At 41.0% G+C, this 13,284-nt stretch overlaps 1 protein-coding gene across 2 annotated transcripts in view; it reads right to left on the reverse strand.

The window, feature by feature from the left end:
* The window catches only part of Tox3 (TOX high mobility group box family member 3), a 105,185-nt gene that overhangs the window by 11,003 nt on the left and 80,898 nt on the right, over nt 1–13,284 (reverse strand). The window contains exon 3 of one of the 2 annotated variants that reach the window (XM_026789213.1): nt 11,016–11,267. In XM_026789213.1, coding sequence (XP_026645014.1) covers nt 11,016–11,267 — 252 coding nt within the window. Of the gene's footprint in view, nt 1–11,015; nt 11,271–13,284 lie in introns of both variants that reach the window. The other variant, XM_005367047.2, reaches the window with a different exon arrangement.

Genomic DNA, 13,284 nt, shown 5'->3' on the forward strand with positions numbered 1-13,284 from the left:
TCATTCAGTGTCTTGGCTCCCACACCGGTGCTTTCATTTAAACCCACTTTGTTTTTCTTTACTTTGGATAACCAACCATGATTTAATGTTCTAATACTTCTAAAAATATTTGGGATGAGCAGGTGGGGACATCCCCATCAACATTAGTTTTCTGTGAAAATTATTTCCCTGACTTCAGAAGTAGCCTTCCTTGTTTGGGGAGTTACGTAAAACCATTAAGGCTATTGCTGCCTTGTTCTAGTTCCTTCCTTTTTAATACCAAAGAAAGCGAAATAAAGACATGCCTTTCTGGCCGCTTTTTTCAGACTTGTCATTTGCAGTGAGCCTTTGATTTTACTAAAACCTAATTCTCCTGACTCCCAGGGACCTAGACTCTCACTTTATAGACAAGGTGAAGGTTTCCTTCCTGTTCCTCTTTGGATTCTTTCTGGTAAGGCTTTTTTTTTTCTTCTAAAATAAGCAAAGGAATTGTCAGTAGCTACATTGAGCAGTCTCAATTACACAGTCTTCCTGCCACTAAGCAAGAAGCCATGTCACAGAAAACTGGCTGCATAAATGATGACCTCACCATGCTACAGAGCATGAGGAAGCTTTTAAAGCAGGGATTTAGAGTGCTGTGTACTGAGCTAAGGCTGCGTTTCTCAGTCTCGGCTCTACTGACACACTGGACCAGGTAACTGGAGGTGTCGGCTGTGTCCTCTGGGTTCTGGGGTACCTCTGCCGCATCCTCAGCCTCCGCCCACTAGAAGTTAGCAGCCCCCTCCCCGATAGAAATGGTTTGGGGGGACAAAAGCACTTCCATGTAGTGTCTATTGAGCTAGAGTGGCATCCAAGATGGGAAAAAATAAACTGGGGTATTACTGTAGAAAGTCCCTTTTTATGTTTTAAAAAGTAACCTTAACTGTTAGTAATGGTCACACTATAAGAGAGAATTGGAGGGGCTGGAGAGATGGCTCAGAGGTTAAGAGCATTGCCTGCTCTTCCAAAGGTCCTGAGTTCAATTCCCAGCAACCACATGGTGGCTCACAACCATCTGTAATGGGGTCTGGTGCCCTCTTCTGGCCTTCAGGCATACACACAGACAGAATATTGTGTACATAATAAATGAATAGAGAGAGAGGGGGGGGGAGGGGATTGGAGTAACAAGAAGAGGTCTTAACTTTTCCTCAGAAATATAAAATAAATACATAAATACAAACACAACAAACAAAACAAGTGGAAACTAAAACACGACTCGGGCAAAACAAAATAGAAGAGCACAAAAGACTAAATCGAAGTTTAATAATTTTTGTTTGAAACAAGGTCTCGTGTAGCCCAGGCTGGCTTTAAACGTAGCTCTCGTGTAGCCCAGGCTGGCTTTAAATGTAGCCATGGCTGGCTGTGAACTCCTGATTTTGTTTCATTCTGTTTGAAAAAGGGTCTCATGTAGTCCAGGCAGACCTCAAAATTACTATGTAACCAAGGCTAGTCCCAAACGTCTAATCCTCCTTGACTCTGTCTTCAAAGTGTTGGGGTTACAAGACACTTTCCCCCCAGAAATCCTGAGCTATTGACCAGTCTTTCATGTTCTTTTGAGGTTCTACCATTGTTCACTGTTACTTCTACTCTTAGTCATAGTTTATTGATTCATGTTATTTTAATATCTTCTGGGATGTTTTCTTACTCTTTTCAGATTTACCTCTGAACGTTTTAAAGCTGTCACAAAGCAACTTCCAGAGTATATACTTAAATACATTTAATTTTGACTGGGCAATAATGCCTCAGTTAACTGTCATGGTCGTGTTAACTAAGTCTGAGTATAAGGCTTCAGCCTCCACAGAGGAGTGACCTGACTCTCATTGTTCCAAAGCCTGCCAAAATCAGCCCAGATAGGTGCTTACTGGCTGGCCACCAAACGCAGCATTTTGGATGGATTCTCATCAGCAAAATGGCAGCCAAGAACCAAGCCCTCCAGACAGAGGTCACCTGCCACTCATATCTTTATTATGGAGCTAGCTGCTCTGGGGCTCTCTTGATGGGAGACTGGCAAGGAACCCTCTCTGGGTGTTTCCTGGATGCCGTGATCTCGGCTAACCTCAGCATGTGCTTCCCCACTTAACCCCTGGGACTGGGTACTAATACTGCTCCAGTCCTTAGACAGACATGGCTGAGTCCATGGGTCACTCCTCACTGACTGGTGACTCTTGCTCAATAGAAAAATGGGGCTCTAATGAGCCATGCTACCCTAAGGGCAGATGTGCCAGCAGAAAGAAAGAGAACGGACCCCGGGCTTTCCACCGCCACCGTCCATTTGTTTTCTAAACTGAGTTCTCTCATTATATTTCATTTAAAAAGGCAGTGCTTGCCTGCAGTTGGGGAATTATTGTGAAGCATATTGGTAGCAAGGCCAAGGCTTTGCCAAAATAAAGTCTCCGAACCCAAAAAGTCGTCAACCCCATTTTCCCATCCTTTGTATTTCCCAAAGGACAAGATATCCGCAACTCTCTGGAATACATTCAAGGAAACTCCCATTCACATAATCTACTCATCGGAATGTGCTAATATTCCTCATGGCTCACGGTTACCCTGTCACAGCTTATAGGAAGGACTATCATTAAGATGAATGGACATAGTGCCTATAGACTATACTACAGATTTTTTTGTTTTGTTTTGATTTTATAGCATAGAGGTTCAAGCTTCTGTAGGGCCACCCATTAACAACTGCTCAGAAGCACTTGAACTCATCAGTTCCCATCATTTTCTATTAAAGAAGTAATCTTTAAAAGATATAGGGAGTTCTTAGGACTCCCTATTATTTTCCTCCAAGAAGGTCAGTTCCTTTTCCAAAGTTCATACTGAGCATCTAACAGGCACCCATTCTCAATCTTTGGAAACTAAAACCAGTCAAACATGATTCTCTGAAACATCCTACAGACGTGAAGATGGCACGTCATATGTTTACTGTAATCAAGCAAGGGACAGAAGACCTCACAGCTTTTCCCAGTAGGAATAACAAGGAAACACACAACCAAATCCAAAGCCCAAAGAAACATAACTGGTTTTTATAAATAATTTCCTCTATGCAAAATTAGGTCTTGAAAGACCTTTCGGCAGTAACTTTCATGGGCAAGCAAGTCCTGGACAGGAAGAGACTTCTGTAAGCTACACGATTTGAATGGTAGGCACCCTTACATTTATTTATTCATTTGTTCATCTGTTTATTTAATTTTATATTTGTGGTTCTGGGTTCAAACCTAGGATCTCACTCACGTTAAGCAAGAACCATAACAATAGGTCAATGTGTTCATTCAACACTTGAGAAAAACTCATGATCCAAGCCAAGGGAGCTTCATGTGCAAGTTGAGGGTGACAGTACAGAGTGTCACAGGTGCTGGGGGCAGAATTAGTCAGGGTAGGAAAAACAGGACAGGAGTGGACAGATGGCAAAGGGCCAGAGGAGACAAGGTAGAGAGATAACAGAAGTCCCAAGAGCTAAGGCACAAAATGTTCAGGTAACCAGCCAATCAGTGACTGAAGAGAACTCAAGGATTAATATCCAACTGTTGAAGGTCACTGGGGATGGGCAGACTTGGGTCCTCATGATCTTTCATGGGCAAGTGTTGCTGGCCATCTCTGGGCCTGGGAGTACCACACATCTACATGGCCCCAACAAAAGGGTAGCTGCTATGAGGGTTGCTCCTCCCTGCATTTGGTCAAAGGGTCTCTTCATTTTTAAACAAGAAGCTTAATCAATGGCCATTTCTGGAAGTAGTTCCATGTTTCCTTAATTTGCCCAAAGCCCTGCCTATTATTAGATATTAAACATTTAACTGCATTTTATTTAAACTGTGTGTGCGCTCGCAGGCATGTGTGTTTAGCTATGCACACATGAGCACAGGTACCTGGGCAGGCCGGAAGAGGGCACTGGATCCCCTGAAGCTCTAGTTACAAGCTTTTGTGAGTTTGTAATCTAGTGTGGGTGCTGTGAACCAAATTCCAGTCCTCTGCAAGAGCAGCAGACAATCTTAACCACTGAGCCATCTTTCCTGACCCCAAATCGAACTGTTAACATGTGGACAATTTTGTATTAGTAAAGAAACATCTCATCACTAAAATAATGAAAGACTCAGCCCATAGGTGGTGAGCCAAACACCAGATAATTACTCAGAGGAAGAAGTCATAACCTGGTGGTCTATGAACCCTGAGAGCTGCCTAAGTTTACAGCCCAAGGTCTGCTTTCCTTTATGTAGAGACAAAAGAAAGGTGTGAAAGAAACATTATCTCCCAACATGATTTTCTCCTTGACTTGCCACCACTAAAAGACCACAGAGAAAAAAACCTGCCTGACCATGTAAGTCCCCACTACACAACCATGATCTCAAATGGCATATAGGACTAGGGGCAGGGGCAGGTCTGTAGTGTGCTCTCATTGCCTGATCCAGGAAAACTCGAATCTCCTTCATACTGAAATCCTTGTCATGATTGAGTACTGAGCAGCAGTTCATCTCGACAGAGAGAAATATTCCCACTAACATTTCTCCCCAAATGTAAACTATAGGCCTTTACTTTTATTTTTTTCCTTTAAATATTACATATTATTTTTCTGTTTCTTACAGTCATTAAATAAAGCTTCCTCCCATCTGGGTTGATCTCATCATAAGAGGCATTTTAAATTTCATATGCAAATGTATTTACGTGCCTTCTACTTGCGGTGTCGAGGAAATTTTCTCTCTAACAACCCAACATCAGGCTTTCACACTGGAGGACAACATCTAATTAAGAAGCAAATAACCCAAATATGAGAGAGTGTGACTAAATAGATTTTCACCAAGGCAGTTTTTAATCAATATTTCCCGAGAACTGGAATAATTAAACAATTATCTGTAATAAATATTACATTGTATTAAAAATACCAGAGTAGCTGCAAATAAGAAATATAAGCCAGCAATTTTATGCTCAATTATTCAGTCATGTCCTATAGCAATGTTAAAATTTTATTTATAAATTAACAACAATCACGCAAACAGTTATGCTTACCCAGTAATACTTCCAATCCCTAGACTATGTAGCAGACGCCACTAAGCAAGCCAGCAAGAATCACAGACTCCTATTCAACCAATTGTATTTCTAATATTTACTTTTCTATACTCAGTTGTGTGTGTGTGTGTGTGTGTGTGTGTGTTGTGGTGGGGTACAGCCACATGAGTACAGGTGCCTATGGAAGCCAGAGGCAGTCATTCCTCTGGAATTGGAATTAGAGGTGGTTATGAGCCACCCAATGTGAATGTGGAGGAAAAAGGGACCAAATTCGGCTCTTCGGCAAGAGTAGTATGAGCTAAGCGCTGAGTCATCACTCCAACTCCCATTCCACCAACTTCCCATTCAAAGTATCTACGGTGGTCAATGTTCCTTAATAGCGACTCTCAGGTTTATGATCTCATACATGATCTCATGTTTATGATTTACCCACAGGGAATTTTATACAGAATCATCTCACTTTAATTAGCAGTTTCTCTGCAAAAATGAAAGCTCCCAGTTTGTTATCAAGCACTCAATGGCTTGTCACTCACATCTCCATGATGCTTCTTCGTCTTAGCGGAGTCAGTACCATGATTATTTCCTATATTAAGAGGAATCCCAGCTTTCCAATTGGTTATTCTCTAAGTTTCCTTCCCTTCGATTTGGAGTAGCAGTCAAGCATGCCTTATACCCCGTCCTTCCCTCCCTTCATTCAGATATTGGAGATATGAGACAGCCCCAGACCCAGGCCAGCCCCCGATGCCAGTAAGTAGCAGCAGGCAAGCTCCCTGCCTTCCTGGAGCTTCTAGAGTCTTGTGAGGATGGAGGAGGGGGTGGTGGCAAACTAGCAAGCGCTGCGGCAGTCAGGATCTGGGACCGCCACCCAGAGTGACCTCCCTCCAACACATACTGTGCCATCACATCAGGCTGTATCCAGGAGCCCGGACTTTCTAAGATGGCGCCTCTGTAGTCCCCCAGCACTGACTGACAAGGTCTGGAGACAACTATAAAAGACACAGCTCCAGAGAAGACACATGGTACTAGGTGACCATGTCACTGTTGAAGAAGAGCTCCCTTCAAAACTCACCAAGTCGGCTGCCATGCACGCTACTGCACAATGGCTAACAGATTATTAGTTCTGAGCACGTGCCTGCTTTTCTAGATAACCCTGACTCCGACCTTAAAGGCAGCACAGCACCCCCGTGAGAGGGCCAGGATATCTACAGGCCAAGCAGAAAGAATATTTCAAGCATCGGGTGGTTCGAGGCTATCTGCTCCACTGAGAAGGGCGACAGGAGGGAGTGTGTCTGGTGTATTTGGCAGTCAGTCCAACAGAGCAAACTACGTGAAAGGTGTCTTTGATGATAACCATCTCTAGGCATTCAGACTGTGAGTTTTGATACTCTAGAGAGGATGCACTGATTGTAAAACAAACAAACAAACAATGCTGTAAGTAATAATATAATCCATTTCTGATAATTAATGGCCCACAGTGCTTAGTAGGTGCTAGCTTTTGCTAGTGGTTAATGGGCTTGGATTTCGTAATTCAGACTTGGCTTAGTGGAGGCCTTGCCCACTGAAAGTGAGGGATTTGCTTCTTTTTCATTGTTAACTAACAGTGTAAATGGTTTTGACAGCAACCTGACTTAAAATACACAGGCACAGCAATCATTCAATCTGTATGAGAACTCGCCAGTCCCCGATGGCTGAGCGGTAACCATCCTATGGAATTCAGCGGCACAGCCTCTGTTGACAATGGCAATGAACATGTTCATAATAATAATAAGGGCTTGTTTTAATAGAACGTTCCACACATTAAACACATTAATGACCCATGAAATAACTGTTTTATCTGTAACACATTAAGCGACATTACTAAAAACAATGTATTAATTGGTAGTGGGCTATTTCTTTGAATGTAAGCTTTTTTTTTTCCTTTGAAAGTATAAGAGAGCAGGAAAATCATTTTAGAGAGACAAAAATAACTTAGTCAAAATTAGAACCATGCCGACTGTGTAAAGAAAGAAAAACTTGTAAAATACGTCATACTGCAATAAACTCCCACTTTCCTGATCATAAATACTCTCTCCCTGGACTGCGGGTTAAGCATGATATTTGCATGTGAAGTGCTCAGACTCCGAAGCCTGAGTCCTTCCACAGCCTTTTCTCTCTCTCCTGAACTTATCAAGACACTTCACACTCAAATGTGCTTCCTTTACCCCCTTCTCAATTTTCGACCACCACCTCTGATGCGCTTGCTACAGCACCAACACACCATGTACACACACACACACACACGCTACCACAAATAAATCCTAACAACATCAAACAGAACACGCAGACCCTCTACACAGAAAATATAATGCAGGCAGAAAAACGTGTGTGAATTATCAGTGTGTTTTATAAATTCTCTTTTGGGGGGGTGGCATACAAAATATCAAACTAGAGACAATTACTTCACTGTCTGTTTCGCAGATATCAAAGCGAATTTTGAAATTCATCAAAGCTAACCTTCTGTTATGTACAACAGGCTGAGCTGAAAGGAATGTTAACAAGTTCAATTTTCATTCGATCAGCAGTACTGCTCTCTGAAATGTTTCATTGCAGGACAGAAATAAAAATAATCTATATGGTAATTATGAGAATGAATCCCCCAGTAACTTTCAGCTACATGAAAGGTCAGTTCTATTCAAGATATTTTATCAGCCCCCTGCACATACTCCTGTCCTGTCATTTTAAATCTGAACAGCATTTTATTTTCCCATTTACAGCTACCTGCAGAATTAAGTACTTAAGCCAAATAAGAAAAAAAAAGAGGGGGGGAAAAAAGAATAAGAAATGTTGAATGCTGGCAAAGGCTATAATAGCATAGAGATAAATCGTTCATCTGCTCTCTCTCAAGCCTCTGGGGCTGCAGATTTTTCTTCTCCTGGTGCACTGTGGGTATTCAAAACTTGTTCAACATGATTTCATTTCATTTCAGGCACTGCCTGAGAAAACTAAATTACAGAATCAATCATACAGAAGGTCAGAGTGAGACTTCATTACAAGTATTGCATGCTTGCATGAATATCTTTCATTTATGACTGACCCAATATGTCACAATAGCTGTCTAGTAAAAATAATCCACTTTCTGAAATTGATGTACTACTGATGTCGGTGCTACTCAGCAGGCTGGGCAGATTATGGAGAGGTGTTACAGAAAAAAAAAAAAAGAGAAAACCTTTAGAGCTTCATTGTCGGTTTTCAGAACTGCAATCTTTTGTAGATTAAAATAACTTCCAGATGATCAGCCAAACTGACAATAATGCTTAAAGGTAACAAATTTTTAAGTAAAATCTACTGTTGCTTTTGGATCTGCCCAACCACATCCTGTTTTAAAACCTCCGTGCCCCCTACAAGCAAATCAAGGTTCTCCTTTGAAGCTCCAAATGCAGGGACCTTCAGTTTTTCAGCAGTTCTCTTTTGAATAGCAGAGGGGGATTTGCATACTCTGAAACGGGAATGCTAATCACTGCATTCTCCTTACTCTCTTCCTCTTCGCTCCTGCTTTCTGTTTTTAAATATAATGGCACAAATTTTAGGAAGAGAACCGTGTTGTGCTTGCTGCCAGCAATAATGCCGCTGATCAGCCCGGTGACAAACTGTCAGTCTCCCTAAAGCAAAGGCGATGGAGCTCTGAGGAAAAGCTGGTACGAAGTGACATAAACAAACTGGCTTTTCTTCTTATATGATAGACTTAATTCACCATAGCAATCCCGCACAGACAGCCATATTCTTTTGGATAATAAAACATGTTACTTGCATAAGGTATGGACTATCCCACGTGCACTAGGATGCTGGGTATATATATATATATATACAGTATTATTTATTATTTCTGTGTTGACCTTCCTACTGGAAATCTCTGAGGAGGCTTCTGTAGAGTATTATGATGTAGCCAGCAACTCGGTACTCAGAGGGAGATAGAGAAGAACCTTGACATAACCTATTTTTAACCATGCCTCTGGCGATTCTGAATTCAAGTTTACAGGTGTACATGCCAGGAGTCTACAGAACAAAGCCTACGACACATTGTATTCATCATAATTCTGTCCTGGTACATTTTATTTTTCCCAACATTTGTGATTTAAAATTCCATGACATTTTTCAAGGTGAAATTCTACTAGAATTTCCAACAAGATTAGTTTGCTTCAAGCCAAAATAAATAGCATTCGGGTTGAGCGGAACTTCAAACCAGTACCCATGGCCGTGATGAGGTCCATGTAAACACAAGAGACTGTACTTAAAGTACCAATACTTAAAAAAAAAAACAATCAATGGAATAATTGAATTGCTTTAATGATTAGCCATACATACAAAGAAAGCATTAAAAATTGAGTCCTTGATTCCAGCGGCAGCCCGGGAAAGCATTGTCTTTAAGTGTATGTGAATATCATAATTATTTTATGATCCCATCTTTAGTTCTTTCCAATATAGTAAATTCAATTGACCATGAAATGAAATTTCATAGTCAAAATGCCTCCTTTACACTTTTTTATAGCAGCAATAACAAGTTTTACAGCTCTGAGGCAAGGTAATTCATCAGATGTTTAATTTAAAGGCAGATTCTTATATTACTAATAAATATTTACCAATTTAATAAAGTACACATTTTAGCATATATTATATGGTCTTTTAAGTATTTCTGCAACTTGAATGAGCCTGGCTGAGCATCTCTGACTATGGCCAGCCACAGTAAACCCCCTTGGTGACTAAACACCCTTTTTATCTTTATTATTTTCCAAGTACATTACAAGCTAGACCGTAGAGGAAGATAGAACCCTCCATTCTGTATCAAAGGGACAAAAATGTAAGAAAGTCCACAGGAAACAATTATCTGTGATGTCAGGGAACATTTATGAATACTTAATGACTATTTCCTGCCTGCTCACTGCCTTCTTTCCTGACCAAAAAAAAAAAAAATGTAAAAATGAAAACCTTCGGTTTAGCTCAAACACAAAAGATCACAGGCAAAGAAAATTATATTGCAGAAATCCTATTTGGGAAAGTAATCTTACATTTCAGAAAGCACACTGAATCTTTGCACTGTTAATCCACTACATATTTCGCAATCATACACTGTTATCTGGGGAATTAAAAATGAAACCAATAAACATCGCTACAGCACAGAGAAATATGTAAACAAGCAGTAGGATTTGTTTTTGTTATACCAACACATCTGTCTCGTTTTATCAGGGTTTTAAAGAAAGGGCCCTATACACTATTAATCTTGTTTTAAGATGCCTGGTTAGTACCTTACCTCCACAGGCATAAATGCACTATGAACTGTGCTGAAATACAAAGACACAATCCCAGCAGAAGAGTGTAAAATACTTAAGCAGATTTACTCCGGTGATTGCTGACTATAATTGCACACTAAGAAAAATAGAAATAAAATTATCGCATTAGTAATCTTTGCTCTCTGGAGTGTCTTATTCGATGTTTGTGACAATGAATAACACAATTAGGTATCTTTCACACAGTAACTCAGGCCGTATTTTCCTCTGCTGGTTACAAGCAGACTTTCCCCTGTCTTCTGTATCACAGTTTGGTGTTTGATTCAAGAGGAGAACAAACTATGTATCATACACATTCCGCTTTAACTCAAGTTCAAAAACCCTGGGCATGTACGACAGGCTTGCACATCTAAAGGCTCGCCTGAGAAAACTCGCACTACCAGATCACCTCCCCATTGAAACAAAGGCAGGAGAAGACCAGCTAGCTTCAAAGAAGCGAGCAGCCTCCCTAAAGTTCATTTCCTATGGGATGACTCTTCTTGGCCATCGTCTATGGCTGTCAATCACCCAATACCAGAAGATAGTAACCTAGTACTACCTATGTCTAAAGGGTAATCAGAGTATAATCCAAGTGCCCATCATCAGACCGGCATTATTTGTGAACACAGCCCCTCAGGTCCTCACCGCGTGAAGACAAGTGGATAAAGAGCAGTCACAGGTAACAGGTGGGTTGCTTACCATCTGCAGCCCATTGCTATGCAGGACGCCATCTTGCTCCACCAGATTTCTTGAGATGGTAATGGAAGGAAGATCCAGGCTTTGTGGGGGAAACTGGGGTGTGAACTCATTTCCCTGGGAAGGCAACGGATCGCTGAGAGCCTGAAAGGGTAGCAGTACGTCAGGCATGCCCAGGGTGGGGTCCGACTCCGGAGGAGGCGTGATTGGTGGAATTTCAAACTCTTCATCCCCAAGGCTTGGCGTGTGGAATGTCTGCTAAAGGGAAACAAAATGCAGACACCCTCACATGCGGTTCCTGTGTTTTATCCCTCCTTAGCGAGACGAAGAGAGACTTACCGTGAAAACACTGTATATCTAGGCCAAATATTTATTTCTCAGATGAAAACATTTTAAACACAGATTTCCATATATGAAGTTTTGCTGATCATTCTGATTAAAGATTTAAGTCTCATTATCATATGGTTTTAATGGAGTATCAGTAATAACAGTTTTTTAATGCGTACTTAATTAGCAACATCTGTCTTTGTTGTTAGCTGGAGCATCGGCGACATTAGATTTGGCTATATAACAAATTGCCACTTTATTGATATGTTAGCGAAACAGCTCAAATCGCTTACGCGATCCACATGCTTCATAAAACGCCGGCGATTTTGTGGCACGCACGCACACACAACATTAACCCAGAAGTGAACGTTACACGTGTTTACTTTCTGCCGCAACCTATAAAACAAGTAATATTAAATTTGTGGTTTGGCTTTTAAATTTTTCTTTATTGGCGTATTCCCAAGTGGAATAAATGCCTGTATGGCGATTGTTATTGTCTCATGCAATGGTTTCTGTCAGGACTATTGTGGCTCATATTAAAAGATGCCGGTGCTTTTATTGAAACTATAAGGAGAATGGTGTCCTTTTGCATGAACATTTCCATATGCATTTATAGGAACACCATCTACCAGGCTGCAGCTTCTAAAGACTACCCGGAGAGTGCAAAGCCATACTGACAGAGCTACACTAAGCATATGGGCTCTGTCTAGTCACTTAGATAATGCTATGTTTTAGAACCTATGAAATCTTAGCGTGTTGTTTTTAATGAACGGTACTGACGTTCATACAGACTGTGTTTTAAAGTGGGGTCTTTGGAGAATTATCAGGGCTGCCTTGCATTCCAACTACATGAAACATCTTTCTTGTACCATGTAGTTCATGTGGGGAGGGAAGAGAACAAAGATCCAGGATTATTATAACTATATATACGTATATACACCTACATTTTGGTGAGGTATGGGATTGGGGGGGATGTTCAGATATCTTTTTTTTATTCCTAGCTAAGAGGGTCACAGATGCAGTTCATTTATTATTAATAGTATTTGAAAGACTGAACTGGCATGGGGTAATCGGACTCTGCTATTATTGATAAAGAGAGCTAATTAAGAGCTGAAATCATCATTCTTCAAACTCTTAATTACGATGCTATAGAATAACTACTACCTGAAAGGGATAGAGAAGCAAGGTCCACATAGGGGTGGGGTTCAAACAGAAGCATTTTTTGCACCTCACCAAAGGAAAGAGTTCATGAACCAAAGGACTTGATAGCAGGGCAAGTGGCCACCTTGAGGACCTTGGTAGACTCAATAAATGCAAAACCACTGCAACCTCATAAAGCATTTTAGAGCCAGAATGAAGCATCTGATACTCTGACATGGGCATTCTTGCAAGGATATCTCCCCCCCCCCCCCCCCCCCCGCGCAATGTCAGCCTCTTACTGTGATAGCCTGCGTTCTTAGTAACAAAGGGATGAATTGGCCACAAACGTGGTTGGCTAATGAACGTAACCCTATGGCTGCGTTCGCTGTTATTTTGGCACTAATGTGGTCTAGTAACAGATGCAACTGTAATTTGTGACTCATTTGCTACTCCATTACTGCTTAATGAAATCTAACATATCACATTAACAATACGGATAAACACTCATTCTTGATATGTGGCATTTGGCTGTTTTCATTACCACTGTAATTAACACTTGAAATATTATTTCAATAAATATTTAAAGTACTTTAAAAATGGTCAGAGTAATCACGACACAGAGAGAAAACATGGCGCTAATGTGTGAATTTCAAACCTAGAGCACCCTGGTCCCTGCAGTGTTATTTGCAGGACACTGCCCACGTGAAGGAAACTGGTTTCAGGCACTATTGAGGCTTTATAGCATGCCAAGCTAAAGTCCTCCAGAATTAGTTCGCACTCATTAAAATGTTTAAAAGAATACAGA

The sequence above is a fragment of the Microtus ochrogaster genome, unplaced genomic scaffold, assembly GCF_000317375.1.
Source record: "Microtus ochrogaster isolate Prairie Vole_2 unplaced genomic scaffold, MicOch1.0 UNK15, whole genome shotgun sequence".
Taxonomy (NCBI): Eukaryota; Metazoa; Chordata; class Mammalia; order Rodentia; family Cricetidae; genus Microtus; species Microtus ochrogaster.